A 22,482-nucleotide genomic window follows, 5' to 3' on the forward strand; every position below is an offset into this window, starting at 1 on the left:
GATGATGATGATCTGTCTTTAGTTTGTGTAGGCAGTGATTTTATGGACACTGGCTCTACCAGCATTGAAAGTTGACCAAGATGAGGCAGGGCAAGACATTTCTAGCTAAAGTGGAGGCAGTGTTGCCAGTACCTAATTGACCTTGACAGTTGTGTCCATTTCATTTGGTAATTTTACAAGTTTTTATGATTATGTGTTATGAAAAATTTATAAATGAATTACATTGATTATAATGAGAAAGGAATTACTGTATAAGAAAAACATGATAATCAGTAATCAATCAATTTGTATAATGATTGATAAAACATGCTCAGTCACAACTCTCTTGACATTTAGGCCAAACTAGAGCCTTTTATTTAGTGCATTGTCCTGGAACACCTACAGATTTCTATGGCTCATCAGAGTTGATTTAGAGGACAGAATGGTCTTCTGAAGAGATTTCTTTTCATTGTCAACAGCTTGAAAAACTTTAAAGATTGAGGGCTGGAAAGTAAACATTAGTTGAGAGTTAAGGGGGTCAGTGCACCCAGAACTATAGCCCCTTTCAACATCCTATGAGCCACTTCATCCCCCATGGTTCCCTGCAACAGACATATCTACTTTTTGCTACCTAAACCACTCCACTTGATCCTGGATCTCCACATTAAAAACATATACTTGTGTGATCTTGTTACACCTAATTACCTTGCTTTTGTTCACTCTTGCTTTCAACTTTAGATACTACCAAACTCTAACACCATCTTTTGGAGCATCACTGCCACCAGATTTGTGGTATCTGTAAACAGCATCATTTTACCTCTCATGCCCCTCTTCTTCACTCCAAAACCCTATATTTACCTCCCTCACTAATAAACAGCTGTGATGATATGCAATCATGACATAGGCACACTTTCACCAGAAATTAATCATGGTCTTCCCTTCTTACACACACCTATGCCTTATTCTCCAATTAGAAATTCCTCACATTGTTTAATAACTTTCTATTTATGCCATATATTTATAGTACATATTACAAGGCATTTCTGTCAACTGTCATATGCTTACTCCAGATCCATAAATGCCAGGTACAATTTATTTTCTTTCCTAAGTATTTTTCACAGATACTTCAGAGCAAGCACCTTGCCTACACACCCTCTACCTCTCATGAAGCCCCATTACTCCTTAGTCACATGATCTCTGCATAAAGATTATTAAGTAGGGCACATTCTTTAGAAAACTTGCTCTCACCTTGGTTCAGTTTAATATAATACTAGTTATTATTCACAGAATGAACTGAAAGGTGTAGTTGATGTCAGTGACCCAGACAACAAGTCAGCATCTCAGAGAAGAGAGGAGAGAATCACTCATGAGTTGAGAGTGTTTGATGAAGATCACTACTTAGCTGACTACTTTGAGGTTGATACAGCTCAGCAGTGTGTCGAGTTCATTCCTGAATTTTATAGCATTACAAGTGATGAAGGTGAGACAAGTTTGAGAAGTATTCAAATGTAAAATGATAGTTTATGTAAATTCATTGTCTAGGTAAATGACAAGAAGATACTGATGTGATTTACAGACTTTTACTCACTTGTCAATCTCATCATCTCCACAGTTTCCTCCTTCTCATACTCTTCCTCCTAGCTCTTCATTGTTGTTATATCTATCATTGCAGTGGAGCTGAGTGATCAAGACAAGGAGGATATGATGAAATTGCCTCGTAAGGAACACCTACTTGATAAAGGAGCTCAGTCCATCGTTTACCTTGGACTTGTTGATATTCTGTATTCATGGTGCTACAACCATCGTGTCACATTAGGAGAAAATTGTGTAGAATCTGCATGGAATGTTGCTAAATTGAGTTCTACTCTTTCTTGGTTTGATGTAAGTATATATTTTGATAGTGATTTGCTGAATCAATGCATGAGTAGAAGTTACTCTTATATTTCTAATTGCCTAATCCTTGCCTTTATATGCTAGTATTGCTTTGGTTAGATGAGAAAGAATACCACCTATGCATCTTTTGCAAACCAAAGCTAAGAAAGAGGACAAAAAGAATTTGGAGGAAAGCTGAGTGAACAGTTAAGGGAAATGAAAATAATTATACTGGAAGGAGGTGAAAAAGAAGAGGTGGATGTAAGAATGGAAATGTTAATGTGAGAAGTAAGGGAGTTACTGAATCAAGAGGAGGAAGTGAAAGGAACATGAAAAGAGTATTTTGAGAATGTGATTGATATGGAAGAAGGCAAGGCAGGTGTTGTTAAATGCATGCGTATGGAGGAGGGAAGGAAAAGGATACAGGTGCAAGAAGGGACGTAATTGGGTGATAATGAGGCTGAAGATAGGAAAGGCACCTGGAATAGATAAGATTATAGCTGAAATTCTGAAATGTGGAGGAGAGAGTGTGACAGACTGATGCTTTTGATGAATAATTTAACTTGTAGAAGGTAAAGGTGAAAAGAAGGATTGGGTGAAAGCTGTTATTGTTCCTTTGTTCAAAGGAAAAAGTGCTTGGGATGTACATAGCAATTATAGGGGAGAAAGAATACTTCCCATGTATTCCCAGCATGTCATAGAAGGCAATTAAAAGGGGTGGGAGTTTGGAGGCTGAAAATCCTCCCCTCCTTTTGTGCTAACACCAAAGAAGGAAAAGAGACATGGGGCAATTAAGGATTTTTTCCTCTGAAGTTCAGTCATCTGTTCATGATGCTACCTTGTTAACATGAGAAATGTTGAAAATGTATAGAAAAAAATAGTGTTAGTATACCAGGAAAAGGTGCATGCATGAGTACTGATTGATAGTGATGGAAGTGACTGAATGCAGGATGAATGAGGAGCTTGGGGGTTTTAGGATATGTAGGGGATGTGTAGATCAAGTTTTGTCATGAAAATGACTGTGGAAAAGTATGTAGTTGACTTTGACATATCCAAAGCATTTGACAGGGTGTAGTAGCATCAGGGTCTAAGCTCCCCTCTTTTGGCTTCCCTCCCTCACTTTGTTCCATCGACAGCAGTGTCCCTCAAGGCTTTATCATATCCTATGCACTTTTTCTCATTTATATAAACAATTTCCTCTCTTCCACAAATAACCAAATGCACTCATGCACTGATGACTCAGCACTGCATTCCTCCACATCCTTCAATTCTGCTCCTCCTCCTCTCACTTGATCTGCATTTTGTTGCAGCACAACTTCCTAAATAAACTCAGATTTGAAGAGGATGCCTCAGTGGGGGAGACAAAATCTGATTAAGTTTAATGCCCGAAGACCTAGTTTCTACCCATGTTTCCTCTTTCCTATGATGATTCTGTGATTCCACCTCTTGATTAGTGAAGATACTTGGTATTGCTATAACATCCACTCTTTCTTGGAAACCCCACATTAAGAGAATAGCTAAGTCTGCCTCTAAGAAAGTGAGAGTCCTATTTAGATGTAGTAGAAATTTCTTTTCTTCTGAATGGCTGCTCCATTTATACAAAAGATTGATCCATCCTTGTTTGGCATACTGCTCCCACATCTGGGATAGTTCTAGGTCTGCAACCTAACTTGACAGAGTCGAGTCAAAAAGTGGTTAGACTTACAAACTCACGTAGGCTAACTTCAAAATTTGACCAGCTTGCCATATGCCACAATGTTGGTTCACTTTCACACTTCAGTAAGTATTACATTGGTTTTTGCTCCCCAGTGCTGGCTGCTTGTGTGACCCCACAACTAGCTAGACCATACAGTGCTGTGCATCCTGCTGCTTCTCATGATGACTGTGGCCTTTGGCAACTGAATGCACCCAGAACCTTTATTCTTTCTTGTTATTGAGAGGTCAGGAGAGGTTTTTCTTTCATTGTTGTCCATAATGAATGTTAGTGTTGGTGGTAGCAAGCTGAAGATATGCATCTTTTGTTAATTTTCCATTTGGTTTCAGGTTTTGGGTTTCACTTCTTATATCATAGAAATGTACTTCTGCATATATAAGTACTGCTGAACATGGAATATATCTTAAGTGCAAAGTGTCTTAGGGAAATGCTCCTTGCAGAGCAGCTTTCAGGAGCTATCTTGACCTTCACTTTTTTGTTAGCAACAATGGGTAACATTGCAGTTCACATAATTCAAGCATGTCTGCTTCTTCAGGTGACTGTTTGCACTTTAGCTTCTATTGGTTTGTTTAACAAAGGGAGACTGGGCTTCATATTCTTCTCAAATATTTGATTTCCAACACATCCACTGCCCTCCCAACATTCTCATTTATAGCCCATGCCTTACATCCATACAACAATGCTAAGACTACAAAACCTCCAAATGTGCACATTTTCACCCTCCCAGATAATGATCTCTGTTTCTTCACATTCCTCACTGCTCCTAGAACCTTCGCCCCCCACATCCTTCCTTTTACTTGCTATTGCTTCCATGGATCCATTCATTGCCATGTCCTAATGAAGTGCTTAATTTTCTTTGTGCAGTCATTCACCCACTTGAAAGACGTTGCTGTCGGCAGTGTTCGTCGGTCTGTAACATTCCCATTGATCAGAAATTGGCTCCTTTCTCAGGAAGTTCTGAAAGATACTGCACAGATACTGTCATTAGGTAAGTCTGAATACTTTTCCTTGAAGCATATAAGCACTCCCATGGGAGAAGATTAGGACTTAACAGTAAAAGAGGTAACTTATCCACAAGGTCTCCTCCCTTCGATGGATCTTCTTCCCATGAGCTGTAAAAGGTATTGTAACATTCTTGGAAGTAAAACCTCAGACACCTCTCACCTCTCACCCCTCACTAACCACCGTATAGTAGTAGTAGTAGTGGTTTTTAGCTTGGTCTGGATACAGGAGGTCTGGATATCCTCCTGTCAGTCAGCTTCTTCCACATAGTGATGACATCATCTTACTGCCATCAAGCTGATTACTTTCTAATTCTTTAGATCCCAAGACATGTAAGATCATCTGCCAGCTTTCCCATTTGTTCATCTTCCTTTACCTTGCCACAGATAAGTGTCTCTCTTTGATTTGTTAAGGTGAGGTTTACTTTAGTAGAGTGAATTATTTCATATATTTTGTATTGTGACGAAGGTATTATGTATGTTTTTATTGTTTTCTGTGATGTTGATGTCCTCCCCCAATTTTTTGGTCTTAGTTGGAATCTGGCTGAGTTGTTTTACTTCTTCCCATTAGGTTTTTTAGTGTATAGGCCTCTCCTAGGGGAAGTATACAAAGGTAGGGACTAGAATGATGTCATCTCAGAACTGTGCTAATTAGGGTTGAGCACCAGTCAATCAAGTCTCTTGTTATTTGAATGATTGATTTTTACTGGCATTTTGGTAGACAAGAAGCCTCTGTAGTTCGATTCTATGGGAAGAAATTTTGTTTATTATATGGGGACTTTTCCTTCCAGTTTTAGAAACTCTTAGAGCATCTCATAAATGAAGATCACCCCAACAGTCACAGTCATTTGGATTGAATCATTTGGCTTATTAATCTAGCACTTCTATGCCATGATCATGGTCACATTGTGAGACCCCCAAGTTGCAGTTAATGGGATAGAATTATTTGGCCCTTTGATTTAGCGGTTCAACTCCTCATCCATTATCACATTGAGACTTGGACACACACACACACACACACACACACACACACACACACACACACACACACACACACACACACACACACACACACCTGCTGATTGGGAACAACCAAGTATGGCCAAGCCTTTGCATAAAGAAAAGAAAGTATTTATATATGAAGTGGAGCTTGGAGTAGTTGTGGTAGGAACATCAGGGGAGAGCACAAGGTAGCAGTAGGAGGTTGGAACATGGGTAGACAACTTAGGTAGAACTACTCGGTAGGAATATTAGATAGGAGCCTCTGAAAACACTGCAATGTATTTGCCCTCTGTCAATGGCCTTTTAAGGGTGAGACACTAAAGGTTTAGAAATGGCACTAGAGTTCACCATTTATAGGGACACTTTTGATGTAGCTACCTTCTTATGAGAGTTCTCAAGGGGAATGGGCTTCATAGATACAGATAGATAGATAACCTGTATTTCTGTGGCACCTGTTTGACTTTTGCACCTTGATTGTGCCAATAGAAATTGTCTCCTTTTCCTTTGATATATATTTTTATATTTTGTAGGCAGGAATTGAGTTAAAAGGTTTTTAGGCATAGCTAGTGAATAAGATTTGATTAGCTTAACCTTTTTGACATCGTTCACCATAGGAGTTTTGTATTTCTTCCAGAGCTGTCACCCCTCTTGAGCTGTTACATGTCAAGTAGCTGTAGTACATGTACCTGGAGTTCCTGATGTACTATAAGGATATTGTTTAATAAGACTCATTCCTTGAGTCATTGGTTGGGAATAAGTGATAAATATAAGCTACCTTTATTTCCAAAAATTCCCTGTGTCCTACCTAATATGCTGATGATATACTGGTCAGTATTTTTAGCAATATTAGGCTGATCTAGCAAGATTGAGGTTACTCCCAAAAGATTGTACCACATCACCATCAGTATATACAATACATCTAGACAACACAAAACCTGAGGTATTTTGAAAGCTATCTGTTCCTGGGTCAAGGTCCAGATACAAATAGTGCCCCAGAAATGCTTAACTGTATTAACCTGTAAAAATATTTTGTTCAGTCCCAGCATGTAATACTGTCAAATCAGTGTTAAAATAAGGTAAGGAATCAATGTCAAAATGATGTTGAAAACATGCTATATTGGGTGTAGAAGTTGCTTTGATGATGGCTATACAATGTTGATACAGGAGAAGATTATGAATACAACATTGGCATGATACGTTAGGCTCCAAGTCTCACTTCTGTCATAGTGACTTTGACTCCTGACCCCTCAAGGGTATTGAGCCTGTTATAGTGACCCTCAGCTCGTGTACCTACAAGGCCAATCTCCTAGTGTAGACCCTGTTATATGCCCTCAAATCACGACCCTGCTGGGCCAGACACTGGGCCGCGATCCCATCCTAGTGACCCAACCCCATGGCACTAAGCTCCAGGCCTTGACCTTGTTATAGTGACCCCTCAGCTTCTAACCATACTGGGCTAGACTGTGGGTTTTGACAATGTTATCATGACTCTCAACTCCTGACTCCACAAAGCCAGATACTGGGCCTCATCCCCATTATTGTGACCCTCAACTCCCAACCAGGTGGGGCCAGGCTCTGAGTTGTGGCCCTGCTATAGTGACCCTTAACTCCTGACCTGGTAAGGCCTGTCTCCACATTTTAACTCCATTATAGTGACTCTCAACTCCCAAGCCTATGGGGCCAGGCTCCAAGTCTCAGCTATGTTATGTTGATTGAATGACTTTGGACCATTTGCAGTCCAAGAACTTATGAATGACTTCAACCATTTTAAGCTTCGCAGTAAAATGTCTAACATCTAGAAACTTGCCAAAATACCAATCCTAAAACTCTTCAGACCTTAAAATTCCCCCTCTTTCTAATGCCCTATATTACTTATGCCTTCAGGATGCAAACTTTTTGAAAGCCTGATCCACAATAGAATCAAGCAAAATATCCCACTTTTGCTCTCACAGACCTTGCATAAGGTATCCTTGACACTTCAACTGACCGGAACCCTATCCTGCGGAGTATTTTACGGTTTCCCATGACACGTCCTCAGACAAAAGATACTTGACACCTCCCTCCTCAACAGTGACTAAAAGTAGTTGATCAGCTTCGTACCTTGCCGCTAAGCCAGAGGCACTCACAAAGGCTTCGCCTCTGTAACCTTCGAGCTCTACGTCGGAGTTCCCTGAGGAGCAGCTCTTTCTCCATCATCAGTCTCTTCTCACATGACTGCCCAGTACCTCCTGCAGGCAATAGTATGAAGGTCCTCACATATGTAAATGACCTTATCATCACATTACTGTACCCTGACACCATAGAGGCAGTAACAAATATGCAACTCTACACTACATTATTAGAACCTTACATTCTGCTGGGTTTACCTTCTTTTAGACAGGGGTTTGCTAATGTGTGAGAAGATTCATTTAAGGTGACTTTTTTGCCACAGTTTTCTGATGTTAAAATGTTTGTTTTTGCCTTAGTTTTCTGTTAGTTTAAAAAGTTTTCTCTAACCCTCCTCCACCATGTTGGTATGCTCTCACTGCTCATGGGACAGACCAATCCTGGAGAGCAAGGTGAGCTTTGAAAATTTAAAATACTTTCTCTGTGGGGCAGTGTCCCACAAGCAATTTTCCAGGCTGCTGTTTCCTGCCCAATCTTTCCTTTGGGTTGACGTCCATGTTTCAAGACTTATGAGGTGACCAGTGCGATGGCAGATCAGCTGACAGGATAGTGACTTCATCGACAAGTGGAGGTTGCTGATTGGCAGGGGGTGAAGCAGACCAACTGTGCTACTGAAAGGTGGTTAGTGAAGGGTGGAAGCATAATCCCCACCAGAAGGCAAGGGTTGGAGGCTTCTAACCCCCAGAGGTCTTAGAAAATCTCTCACAGCTTTTTGACACTGCCCCAGAGAGAAACAGTTTTCCATTTTTCAGAACTTGCCTTTTTAGGTCAATTCACACTCATTATCTTTGTATATGTTATATGTGCTAATGCTCACCAACTAGTTTAGATAAATGATGTTTTAATGATATTTGATCTTTACATAGACCCATGCCCTTCCTTCAGGTGAAGATGAAATGAAAACCATCAATTTCAGTTGTAGACTGATGGATATCTACATTTTTACCTGCCACTCTTGCTATATCTGCACTCAGCATTTTCCTTAAGTATATTTTGGTGCACCTTACATGAATAACTTACCCTTAATGCACCTTTTCTTAATCCTTTGCTGTCTCCAGAATAATCTGTTTATACTGTCCAAAAAGCACTTCTTTTTCTGGACACAAGTAAGATGTACAAATCAGATGGCACTAATCCTTCTGTTTTGAAGGAGTTTGCTTCTGAACTTGCACCTGCGCTTGTTTGCCTGCTTTGATTCTGTTTAAAAACCTAAATTTTTTCCTTCCTAAAAATGTGGATTGGTACAGTCAATCCCAGAGAAGGTGATCCTTCTAACCCTTCCAACTTCCATCCAGTTGCTTCTGTTTCTGAAGCTTTTGAATCCCTCATCATCTTGAGTTTCTTTAAAAGATTTGAAGCTCACAGCCCTCCATCTAATCATCAGTATGGCATTTTCAAGGTGAGATCCAGCTCTTCTATCTTACTTACGTCTAACCATTATATTTGAGACTTTGGAGGATCCTATGCTGTAACCCATGATATATCAGTTTGGACAGGGTATGGCATTGGGGTATCATCTCCAAGCTCTCATCTTTTGGCTTTCCTTTCCCTCTCTGTTCCCTTATATAAGGCTTCCTTATTGGCCAGATTGATTCCATTATTGCTGATAGATCAATCTCTCTCTCTCTCTCTCTCTCTCCCAATCAACAGCAGTATCCCTCAGTTTCTCCCTTGTCTCCTACACTCTTCCTCACGTTTAATGGTAGCTACCTTTCTTCAGCAGGTAACTAGATGCACTCATACATTGATAACTCAGCACTGTTTTACTCCGCGTCCTTCAAATTTTCTCCATACTCCTATTTGATTTATCCTCATTACAGCTTCCTCTATAAGTTCTGATTTGGTCTTGATATCCTACTGGGATATACACAATTTCTGCTAGTTTAACCCTGTAGAACCCCCTCACAACTTTTGTAGCTGTCTATGTATCTTAAATCCACCACTGAAGAGTTAACATTCATGATATTGTGCAGTAACATCTGACCTATCATGGAATCCCTGCATCACTCGTGGCCTCTAAGATACAGAAAGTCCTGTTCAAGTGCTCTGATTATGCAAGGGAGAGATTCATCTTTGTAAGGAGTTCTCCTCTCTCATCTGTGTAAGTTCTAGGTTCATACTTCCCACACAGAGTTTTAAGCCCAAAGCATTATTGACGTACCAACTCCCCCATTCTGATCTTTCAGCTTGACTCTTGCCACATACCACTTTCCCTCGTCTATAGTTATTACTGTCATTTGTGTTCCCAAGATTTGGCTGCTTTGTTTCCTTGCCACTAGAAAGACCAAATAACATTTAACAAGCTGCTGTGTCACCTGATTACTGTATTGCTGTTGGCAACTCGAGGGTTTCTCTTTTGATGTCAGTTTGTTTTCCTATAGTGCAAGGCCTTAGTACAATGTACCCTCCCTAATGTCTTTCTTAACAGCTATGATCTACCCAACTTTAAATGGTAGTTTCCACTTCCCGAAAAACTGAATATTTTTCTCTTCTCTCCTTTTTTCTCCTCTTTAACCATTCTCACATTTCATTTAAGGACTACTCCCAGTGTGGACTTGTATCTGTGACCTCTAACATAAAAAAAGATTTCAAGATGTACTTCTCCGGTAGAAAATTACCAATACTATGTCCTTCCTCTCACCCAATAGGACGAAAGAAGGTCTTGCAGTGTCTATTAGAAATCCAGAGATTCTTCAACTCATCAGAACCACGATATCTCCTTAACCAGCTGTACATTACAGACTACTGTGTTTGGATACAGAGGATCAAGGATAACAAGCTAATTAGTCTTGCTGATTCTTTGAAGAAGGTGAATTTACACTCCCATTTTTTTCTCATGTATTTGTATTTATCTCACTCTAAATATGATAATTGAATTTTTGATGCTGCTATCATTTCGTGATACTCTTGCCTGTATGACTTACTTATATATGATAGTCATAAACTTTAATTTTGGATTGCTAGCATAGTTTGATCAAATTGGACATTGAATTTACTTCCTGAGTTGTCATGTCTGTGAGTTTTACTCAACTCACCTCGGATTGTGGAAATGATTTATGCTGCAATACATGTACTTATATTTTTACACTGGACTTCAGTTTTCTGTTTTATGGTTTGCAGAATCATGATTTTCAATCAAATTGGGGAGGTTATTGATTTTGCTGAGCCTTAGGTCACTTTTGAAGTTGGACTGAAATTGCATGTCCATAACAGTGTCTCTATATGCATCCCTAAATTCAATTACCGTTGTTGTCTTGTTGATCAAACATAATGAGATTACTTATTTTTTAACAGTTCTCACCTCCAGTTCAAAGACTGCACAAAATCACTCAAAAAAGAATTTTATTTATTATTATTATACTTAAGTGCTGTTTCCCGCATCAGCACGATAGCGCAAGGAAACAGATGAAGAATAGCCCATACATTCATATATACATCTATATACTTAAATGCCCACACACACACACGTACATACATATCAATGTACACATATATACTCATGTATATATTCATACTTTCTGAATATATACATGTGCACACATGCATGCGTTTATGCATGTGTATGTATGGACACGTTGATATGTATATGTATGCATATGTGCGTGCCTGGGTGCTCACTTATATGTACATGTTTGTATATATATACATTATTTTATTATTTTATTTTACTTAATCACTGTCTCCCACATTAGCGAAGTAGCATAAGGAAACAAATGAAAGAATGGCCCAACTCATCTACATATGCATGTATATACATGAATGCCCACACATGCACATATACATACCTATACATTTCAACATATACATACACAGACATATACATATATACACATGTACATATTCATACTTGCTGCCTTCATCCACTCCCATTGCTACCTCGCCACACATGATGTAGGACCCCCCCCCAACACACACACGCGCACCCACACACAGCGAGGTAGCACCAGGAAAAGACAAAAAAAGGCCACATTTGCTCACACTCAATCTCTAGCTGTCATGTGTAATGCACCGAAACCACAGCTCCCTTTCCACATCCAGGCCCCACGGACCTTTCCATGGTTTACCCCAGACGCTTCACATGCCCTGACTCAGTCCATTGACAGCACGTCGACCCTGGTATACCACATCATTCCACTTCACTCTATTCCTTGCATGCCTTTCACCTTCCTCTATGTTCAGGCCCCAATCGCTCAAAATCTTTTTAACTCCATCCTTCCACCTCCAATCTGGTCTCCCACTTATCCTTCTTCCCTCCACCTCTGACACATATATCCTCTTTTTCAGTCTTTCCTCACTTGTTTTCTCCATGTGTCCAAACCATTTCAACACCCTCATGTGCTCTCTCAGCCACACTCTTTTTATTACCACACATCTCTCTTACCCATTCATTACTTACTCGATCAAAGCTACTTATGTCCTCAGACATTTCATTTCCAACACGTCCTCCCTCCTCCGTACAACCCTATCTATACCCCATGTCTCGCAACCATATAACATTGTTAGAATCACTATTCCTTCAAATATCCCCATTTTTGCTCTCTCAGATAGAATTCTCGCCTTTCACATATACTTCAATGCTCCCAGAACCTTCTTCCCTCCCCCACCCTGTGACTCACTTCTGCTTCCATGGTTCCATCTGATGCTAAGTCCACTCCCAGATATCTAAAACACTTCACTTCCTCCAGTTTTTCTCCATTCAAACTTACCTCCCAATTAACTTGTCCCTCAACCCAACTGAACCTGATAACCTTGCTCTTATTCACATTTACTCTAAGCTTTCTCCTCTCACACACTTTATCATACTCAGTCACCAACCTCTGCAGTTTCTCACCCAAGCCAGCCACCATTGCTGTATCATCAGTGAACAACAACTGACTCGCTTCCCAGGCCCTCTCATCTGCAACAGGCTGCATACTTGCCCCTGTCTCCAAAACTCTTGCCTTCACCTCCCTAACCACCCCATCCATAAACAAATTGAATAACCATGGGGACATCACACACTTCTTCCACAAACCGACATTCACTGGGAACCAGTCACTCTTCTCTCTTCCTACTTGTACTTATGCCTCTCATCCTTGATAAAAACTTTTCACAGCTTTTAGCAACTTACCTTCCACACCATATACTTTTAAAACCTTCCACAGAGCTTCTCTATCAACCTTATCATATGCCTTTTTCAGATCTAGCAGCTTTCTTCCCACACTGTATGTTTTTAAGACTTTCCACAAAGCATTTCCATCAATCCCAGGGCTTCTTAGAGGAATTTTATCAGGTTGTACAAAGTTTCTTTCAGGCTCCATTCCCTTCTCCATAAGTCATCCATTTTTATCCGCAACAGTTTTATGCCATGAGCTGTAAAGCCAAAAAGGTAATGGAAGGTGAGAGAGGGGTGGAATGGAGTGCTCTATTGATTTTCTGCATTTTCTGAGATCTAAGGAAATTGCCAGGCCCCCTTTTGGACCCTTGGGCTTGGATACAATGTATCCCTTGCATCTTCCACTCAGCTGTCATGATCAATCCTATCATATGCCATTTCCAGATCCATAAACGGCTCATACAAATTCATGGTTTTTTTTGTGTTTTCTTAAAGCAAATACCTGATCCACACATTCTTCATCCCTTCTGAAACCCCACTGCTCCTCCCCAGTCTAATGCTCTGTACATCTGTAAAATAGTAATACATGCCACATTTCTCACTGTATTAAACACACTGCCATATTTGACAAATGCCTATTTATGAGGGAATATCTTGAGGAAAATGCCCATCTGAATGTAAGGTGCAGGGTGATTATGGGGGATTTTTTTTAAGTACATCCTTTATGGCATGAAATATATTATATATCTCTTTTCATGATATTTTTGAAAGCTAATCCTTACCTTTTTACCAGTAGTGTATTACTGTTACAATTTTTAATACTGCGCTGTGCCCTCTTAGTCATTTACAATTTTGTCCTTCAGCTGAAAATCTCAAAGGATGACATATGTCTTGACTTAGAAGATCTTGAAGCTGCTGCTCATCTTGTCTTGGAGGAAGAAGAGGAAAATGCCCTAGCACATGGAGAAAACATTAACAATATAGTTACAGACTTTGCTGGGTTGACTGTCATAGAAAATGGAGCAGCTTTAGGAGCGAATGACAATGAGGATGGCCTGAAAAAAGGTGCTGCCATCAATCCAAGAGAAGGCCTGGCCCAGTTGAGTGACAGTGACTCATCTAGCAGTGAGAGTGACAGTGAAGATGACAGTGATGAAGATAGTGACAGCAGTGATTCCAGTGATGACTCCAGTGATGATGATTCTGATAGGGATGGATCATCTTCAGATTCTTCAGAACTAGATTCTGATGATGATACATTATCAGAGAGTGATGAAGAATGAGGCTTACAGAAGGCAAAGAAAAATTCATCCTTGTTTACCTCATCTTAGTGGAACTTTTATGCAATAAAACATCAGGATATCAGCTTTACATTACCAGTTATAGTGAACAAGATTTTTATGTTTGGTTTTTGATCTTTATTAGGTATTTTATATCTGTCTAACAGGTTTTAGTGCAAAAATTTGATTTGCAAACTATTTGCATTTCCAAAGTCTTCCTTATTCCATTCATAAAAAGTCCTTTTTATCATCTTCTTATGGTCATTTACAGTCCTACCATATACCACACCAACTATTTTGAGAAAACCTTTTTCCTAGTGAACTTTGTAGTCACCTATTCTTAATCCTTTTGACAGAAGTACAGGTATTGATTTTGTGTAGTCCACTATGTCCACTTTGCCATGTAGCTTAACAAAGTCTTCAGTCTCTTTACTCTTTTTGCCTCTGCTCATTCTCCCTTCCAATAAAAAAGGGATGCATTCCTAGAAGAGGTCATTTGATTATTACGTGGTGATGTTGGTTTGTGTCCATTCTTTTATGAAAAGTGGCAGAGAAAAAATGCATATGAAATGGTTGCCTGAGATTTAAGAATATGAAAAATACTCAGAAAGTTATATTAGATAACTTTGTGTTGGCCTGCTATGCTACTTAGTGAGGGTTGGAGGTGGTTTGTTTGACATGTTTGACAGCTCCAAATAAGAAGTGAAGTTGGAGAGACTTTATGTTCTCTTTTAAATTTGGTCTCACAATGTACTCTTATTTTGTTTAGAGACACTCCGTTGTCAGTGAAACTGTGAATGTATTTAGAAATATTATTTTATACTTGCTAGAATTGAGTGATGAGGGAGTTGGGCAAGTACATTTGTGGACAATCTTTTTTTTCTTTTTTTCTTTTTTTTTTCCAAAAACCTCTGTTTATTTCCTAGTGAATAACATGAATATGTTTATGTATTACACTAAACATGATTTGAGAGATTGGCTGGCTTGTTTTGGAAGTATTGTGGCATTCCTTCAGAAATATTCTAGCACTTTACCTACCATCTGTTACCAATGTCATCCTTCATCCCAGCAGAAATTGAAAATTAGGCACAGCTTTCATGTAATTTTTGTATGAACGAAGGTCACATCAGGGATGGTGCAGTAGCATCCTATGCAGGCCTTCTTCCTCCTCTTAGAATCCCACCAAAATCACTTTTTCCATATTTGTTCTCAATATTCATTTTATTCTTCTCTTTCCACAACATCTAAAACATATGTATCATACATGTATATCATCATTACATGGTTTATCCAGCAATCTGTGTATGTTCCATGAGGTCACTGAGTTACTGTAGCCAAGTTGATACTTGTACACCTATAATGACAGTTTTAAGGGTATTAGGGAGAGCATATTTTTTTCCCGACCTTCCTGACAGTAGAAGGGACCTCTGTAGATTACCATTGTATGATAAATTAACTGGATATTTCAATAGAGGATGGAAAATTAGGTTATGTGACTAAATGGGAACCATTCTGTAGATGATTGTCTTGCGATGATGGGGGCCATGTGAGGATTGAAGCAAAATCATCTGAAAAAGCAATAAGTTTACATAGGAAAAGTGGTGTTACCCTGCATTCAGTACTCCACATTTTCTCTATTCCTTTTAACCCTTATCATTATGATCTTTTTCTGATACTATATTGTAAAGTGAAATATTATGTCCTATGTCACACTCCACCACATGCATTCCCAGTTTAGGACTTTTAAAAGAAATGAAAATCTTGAAGCTGTATATGTCTGTGGAATAAAGAAATATTAAGAATGTGTATAGATTACTAATATTTGACTCAGAGGCTGTTGGGCTACTGTAATGCACTACAAGATAGCATGGAGCTTTTGGCATTCATACAATGTTGGTCCTCATTTTAGAAGCCAGCCCTAATTAAGTTAAATGTAGTTTGTAAACTCAAATGAAAGCATAGCTTATATGTGTAGTGATAATAATTTTTGGTTTTTTCTTATTCACTTCACACTTTTGTGGGAGATTTCATCATTTTGATGAAGTAGTTCTTACTTGACTTTTTTTATATTGTTTCATGGTGAGTATACTTTGGCTTTGTTTTGCATCACTGCAATGGTTTTTGGTACTCGAAAAGCCAACAAAACTTTAGTTATCTTTATTATTCAAAGGATGTTTGTTCCTTGGGTATTGATGGGTCAGGTGAGGAATCCTGCTCTTTGTTTAGTTTTATTTGTATGATTCTTTGAACTGTTCTTATGTCATTTCCCATAAATGTTGTCTTGAAAAGTAGAAGGTTGGGATGATTATCTTTCATAATTCCTGTGAATTTTGAAGATTTTATTTTACTCCAGTGGACCATCATGAATCGACATTGGTAATGTGTGATCTGTAATTTTTGAAACATATGGATTTGATGATATTTCTTTTTTTATGTTTCACAATTCACTGTAGTACTTTTATAGGAGATTTTATTATACTGATTGGGGTATTTCAGATTTGTATACTGTAAATACCCAGGTACCATTGAATGTTTTGAGACAATTTTTAGGCTAAGATTTGGGAGTTGACTCACAAATATCATTTCCAAGAGGTTGAAATGTATGGCCAATAAGAGTCTAAAAAAATTTAGGGGCTTTCACTTGACGTAACAAAATAATGAAGAGAAGAAGAAAGAATTTCAATCATTATCGAACTTTATTCACAAAACATCCATTATCATTCATAGTCGTTTTGTTATTATGGCCAAGGCATAAACTAGCCCTCAGTGACGTCTCTACTAGTATTCTATAAAATGAGATGAAGCTGCAGTTACAGTAAGAAAGTCATTTAGTAAACTTCTGGTTACTGATACCTAAGATTAGACATGGAAACTCGTGTTTCGTTAAGGAGTAGTACTCAGATGATCTGCAAAATGGTGACATTAGTGCCAGCATGGAGGTATAATAGATGGAAGAATTTGCTCATAAAATGGATTATGATGTGAGGCCAATGCCTCACAGATTTACTTTTTTTTTTTTTCCCTGCGTTAGCGAGGTAGCGCAAGGAAACAGACGAAAGAATGGCCCAACCCACTCTATGAGCTGTATTAACAAATGTACTCATGTACACAAGGCCTATCTTTCTGTGATTCAATGACTTATTCAAGTAACCGTGATGAATGATGTTTGAGTTAGCAAGTACAGTAACATGATGTGAAGTGGTTTTGTTAGTATTCACAAAACATGGCCTACATTTGTCTATGAAATTTGCTGATAATTTTACCACATTTTTATTCAAACATTGCCTATTTGAGTTAATAGAGAATTGCACTTCAGGGAAACAACAGGCCTGTAGCTGGGGAGGAAGCGGTATTCCTTTGGGGAAAGCCGAGTTCCTTCAAACATCCTGGGATAAACAGTATTCTTAGGAGGTAGCAGAGGTGATGTGCACTGCTCTGCAGACAAATGTTGTGTGTGTGATGACTGATGCATGAGTTAACATATCCCACAATGTATAAGCAATTGGGTGCTTGAAGTGGTTATGGTAGTGTTGGTAGAACCTAGACTATGTTTATCTTCATGAGTTTGCCAATAATTCTACCATAATTTTGTTGAAACCATTTCTTTGAGTTATTAAGAGAGATCTGTACTTCAGGAAAACAACATTATTCCTTTGGGGGAAGTGTTGTTCCTTGGGGAAAGCAGTGTACCTCAGCAGGACACAAAAGTGACAAATGTAGTGTGCACAGCTCCTAAGACAGTAAGTTCTACTAAAGTGCAACTGTATTTCAAAGTTGGTATGATACCTGTTTAATCTTTTTGTTTCTGAATGAAATGCATTGTGATGAAATTTCTATCTCATCTCAAAAGTGTCTTTAATAAAAAATTTGAGGTTTGGGTTGATGACCTGGCACCAGTGGGACCACCTGCAGATGATGTAACCTTTTGTGTACCAAGCACAGCTTACCCATGCTATTGAAGGTATTGTTGCATTTTCACCATAATGCATGTAAGATATGGTCATTCTTGCATTCATATTGGCAATATAGATGTGCATTTCTTCTATAACTGTATTAGGCTGTGAGTTCTGTCAAATGACACTCGCAGCCCCTCATGAAAAATCCTAGATATGGGCCAATATCATACTGTATATGAATGTTTCAGCTGATATGATTTCCTTAGATTTATAAATGGTGTATTCTTGTGTTTGAGTTTTGTCATTTGATTACTAGACATATCTTTCTCAATCACTTCAGAGTTTTTTTTGGCATCTAGAAAACTGAGGTTCATCATTATATGAGATATATGATAAGGGAGGGATATTTTGGCCAAAAATCTTGGCTCGATGGTTACTTGAGATCGACAGTTACTTGAGTATGTACAGTGTGCACACTGATGCACCAGAATGTGACATCATTTTTCTTCCTTTTCATATGTTATCATTTATTTTCATAAATCTGTAATTGTTCAGTAATTTCACTTATGTAGATGTCTGGTTCGTTCAGGTCTTGCTTTTATGTATGAGTTGGGCTTCAACTGTGATTACAGTCATCATAACAAAAGCCAGCATTATTGATGCGTGTAGTAATTTGGAATTTTTATCTTTTTTGTATTTCCTAGTTTAACGTTATTGTGGGGGGTTTTTTCGTTCTTATTTATATATAAACACTCACATGCCAAATGTGGCATCAGTTACTAGAGCTTGATGCTACTTACTGTAGTTTTTATCTCATCTGTATAATCCAATATTTTTCCAAATTTTTTAAGGTTAGAAAATGAAGTGTTCATTGCAAATTAATTTATAGCAAGGGAGATGTGTATAGATTTTTTCAGGGACATTACTGCTTTCCTTACTTAACTTGGAATGCCCTCTGTTCCACATTATCCTTTCTGCCACCATCAAGCCTGTTTCTGCTAAGATACCTCTACTGATACCCATATTTCTTATTTTATTTCCATGCTCATCTTGTATTCCCTCATTTTTCTGAAAGCACCTTGCAGGAGCTAGGGACTGGAAACTATCCCCTTCTTGTTTTTCATTTTCAGAAAGATAGAACTGAAGGAACCAAACAAGGAGTGCTCATCTTCATTGAATGCTCAGGTTAGGGTGTCTAAATATGTGTGGATGTAACCAAGATAAGAAGGAAGGAGAGATAGGCATTATGTTTGAGGAAAAGAACCTTGATGTTTTATCTCTGAGTGAAACAGGATGTCTAAATATGTGTGGATGTAACCAAGATAAGAAGAAAGGAGAGATAGGCAGTATGTTTAAGGAAAAGAACCTTGATTTTTATCTCTGAGTGAAACAAAGCTCAAGAGTAAAGGCTCCCATAGACATTATGGCTTTTGGCTCTGTCTCAGTCCTACTTCCGACCAAGGTTATCTTCTTGGGTGCAGAAAACTTTTCACCTCATTAAACTGGACCCAGAGAACTGATCATGGGTACCCTTCGTTTTGTAGAACACCCATGTTTAGAACCCTTTGAAGGTAACAAAGGTAGGGGTCCCCAACCCAAAATTCCATTTAAGGCACCATTTGTAACATGCAAGAACACAAAGGTTTTGTTCTTTATGGCTTACCTCTAAGGAAAATAAGGACCCACTTTTTTTTTCTTAAGCTAATGGATCACAGCATTGATTGAACATGAAGATTACTATCTCACATTATGTATTTTGAGATTTAACTCCAGCTAGTGGTTGATATGATGGATGTCTGTGAATGGCTTGACTGTTTCTGATTCTTCTAAGCCAGTTTTCAGTCATATGATAATGTTGACAACATATTTGCTTCAAGGGGCTAAAAGTATGTATGCTGAAAACTTATGTGTATGATTCAGTTTAGTTATAAATGTGTTCTTGTTTAAAAAAAAAAAAAAAAAAAGATTATAAGCTGCCTTATATGTAATTATAAGTTTTACCTCAATTTTTTTTTTTTAGAAGTACATTATGTAAATGACAGTGAAATTATTTTGCACTCACAGGATTATAAATGGCTATATCTTGTGATGAATTCAGAGTGTAGAGATAAGTGTGTATTTATCAACATGTCGTTGTATGAATTTTTGTGATAGCCCCATTTCTTTGCCCAACAGATCTGATATACATTTAGAGGTAATTTGGGAGAAGAACCAGAATTTTTTTCTTTTTTGTGTGTGTGTGTTGGAGGCTTCTGTCGCTGATAAAGTGCATAACAAGGCTGGGCCTTAATTTAGATATAAAGAGGTTTATAAAAGGGAAAAGAGAAGATAAGGAAGAGTATTTATGAATTTTAGAGGAAGTGGGAAACCAGTCTTTTTGAGAATGCCATGTCATAGTTATTGGGAACGACCTGAGAAGATATACTATCAGGTATACTCATAACATATACTTGTCAAGAAGTGAGAGAAAAGAGGTAATCTACCAGTAAAACCATGAAGCACACTCACCTTACCTTGCATTTTCATAGACACACACATTCTTGCAACCTATCTCCACACACAATCTTGAATGAGTAAGCAATGAAGGGGTAAGAGAGATGAGTAGTAATAAAATTGGACGTGGAAGGATAAAGTGAAAAAGATTTTGAGTGATTGGGGCCTGAACATACAGGAGGGTGAGAGGCATGCAAGGAATAGGGTGAATTGGAATGATGTGGTATACTGGGGCCAGTGTGCTGTCAATGGACTGAACCAGGGCATGTGATACATGTGGGGCAAACCATGGAAAGATATGTGGGGACTGGATGTGGATAGGGAGCTGTGATTTCACTGCATCACACATGACAGCTAGAGACTGGGTGTAAATGAATGTGGCCTTTTTTTTTTGTCTGTTTTCCTTGTGCTACCTTGCTGATGCAGGGGTTAGCAATGCTGTTTCCTGTGGGGTGTTACATATACATATATATACACTTGTACATATTCATACTTGCTCGTCGTTATCCATTTTTAATGCCACCCAGCCAAACAGGAAAGAGCACAGATGCATGAAAGAATAGAAATAAAAGAAATAACACATTCTCCTCCTCTTCACACCTGATCACTGCCCCTGTGTCAGTGAGGTAGCACCAGGAAACGGATGAAGAAAGGCCATATCTGCTCACATCCATAAACAAGCTCTAAGTGCATTAGCTTGTGTATGGATGTGAGCAGATGTGGCCTTTCTTCATCTGTTTCTTGGCACTACATCTCTGATAAAATGCTTTAAAGGTTAGTATTAATGAAATCATTTACCTTCTGTCGTTATGGTAATAAACATGAATTTGAGAAGAGTGCATCTTTGTTTTAATGTTAGTTTCAAAAGTGCTATTCTTTTTTATAAAGTATATTATGAATAATAGATTTAACTAATATTTACTGTGTCTCAGTGTGCCTTCCAGTAGACCATTGGTGTATTGTTTTAAGATTTCACATTGTGTGAAGTTTAGAATACCCATATTGTTAAAAGGATGATTTATAATCTTCAGATACATATATTTGACCCTCTTCCATGAATTCTAGATGATAGTGGTTTTATTGCTTTAAATCTGGGTATTTTGTTAATTGAGGACCACAATTTACATGTGGATCATTAGAACAGCCTTTATTCAGTATTTCTAGGTCTCAGATACATAACTTTTGGTCTAAGTTACAAGATTTCAGAATTTTCCAGATTTTAGGTATCTATCATTCCAAGTAGATGTGATAGCAGGTCAAATAAATTATAACTTAATGTGTGGGGTTTCCCTTTTCCAATACTTAAGTTTAAGTAAGATTTATACAATTATGTGAATTATTTATTTACCAAATTCTTTATTGTTTCCAATTCCAAAATGTACATATATACTATGATACCTTACATGAATTTACATGAGAAAAACAGACAACAGGAGGCCTGATTGGCCCATGACTAGGTTGTCTGGTTGAAAAAGTTTAACTTGACAAGAAAATTAAATTCCGCTTAGCAGTTTTTTTAGCAGTCAAAACATGAACACAGAATGAGTCACATAGGTCAAGACTCCATGCTGTAAAAATATGCTATTTGAGAGAAGCATACAGTATGACCAGAAGGCATGAAGAAAGAAATGAGGGATGTATGAGAGATGTATGGCAGGAAACATGGAAGGAATGAATTGTAGAGTGGGTGAAACATAATACTTTGAGGTGGTTTGGGCATGTGGAAAGCATACAAGATGGGGAGTTTACAAGGAGAGTGTACGATAGTACAATTAAAGGGGTTGATGTGAGAGGAAGACCTCCTGTAACATGGTGAAGTAAAGTAGAAGAGTACTGGTGGGAGAGAAATGGTGTATGTAAGGGACGTATGTAAGGACAAGGATAAGTAGAGATTCTTTTCCCGTGGCCACCCCCCCTTGATGGGTGTTCCTGGAAGGAACAGGCATCAGTGATGTAGATAGTATTGTCACTTGATACATGTAAT

The 22,482-nt window shown here is 38.3% G+C and overlaps 1 protein-coding gene across 4 annotated transcripts in view; it reads left to right on the top strand.

The window, feature by feature from the left end:
• The window catches only part of LOC139750211 (protein SHQ1 homolog), a 116,414-nt gene extending 94,640 nt beyond the window's left edge, over positions 1-21,774 (top strand). For all 4 annotated transcript variants that reach the window (XM_071664675.1, XM_071664674.1, XM_071664676.1 and 1 more), the window contains 5 exons: positions 1,267-1,459; positions 1,652-1,860; positions 4,430-4,553; positions 10,383-10,543; positions 13,693-21,774. In XM_071664675.1, coding sequence (XP_071520776.1) covers positions 1,267-1,459; positions 1,652-1,860; positions 4,430-4,553; positions 10,383-10,543; positions 13,693-14,112 — 1,107 coding nt within the window. In that variant the 3' untranslated portion in view covers positions 14,113-21,774. The remainder of the gene's footprint in view (positions 1-1,266; positions 1,460-1,651; positions 1,861-4,429; positions 4,554-10,382; positions 10,544-13,692) is intronic.
• Positions 21,775-22,482: the final 708 nt, after the last annotated feature.

This window comes from Panulirus ornatus, chromosome 9, assembly GCF_036320965.1.
Source record: "Panulirus ornatus isolate Po-2019 chromosome 9, ASM3632096v1, whole genome shotgun sequence".
NCBI lineage: Eukaryota > Metazoa > Arthropoda > Malacostraca > Decapoda > Palinuridae > Panulirus > Panulirus ornatus.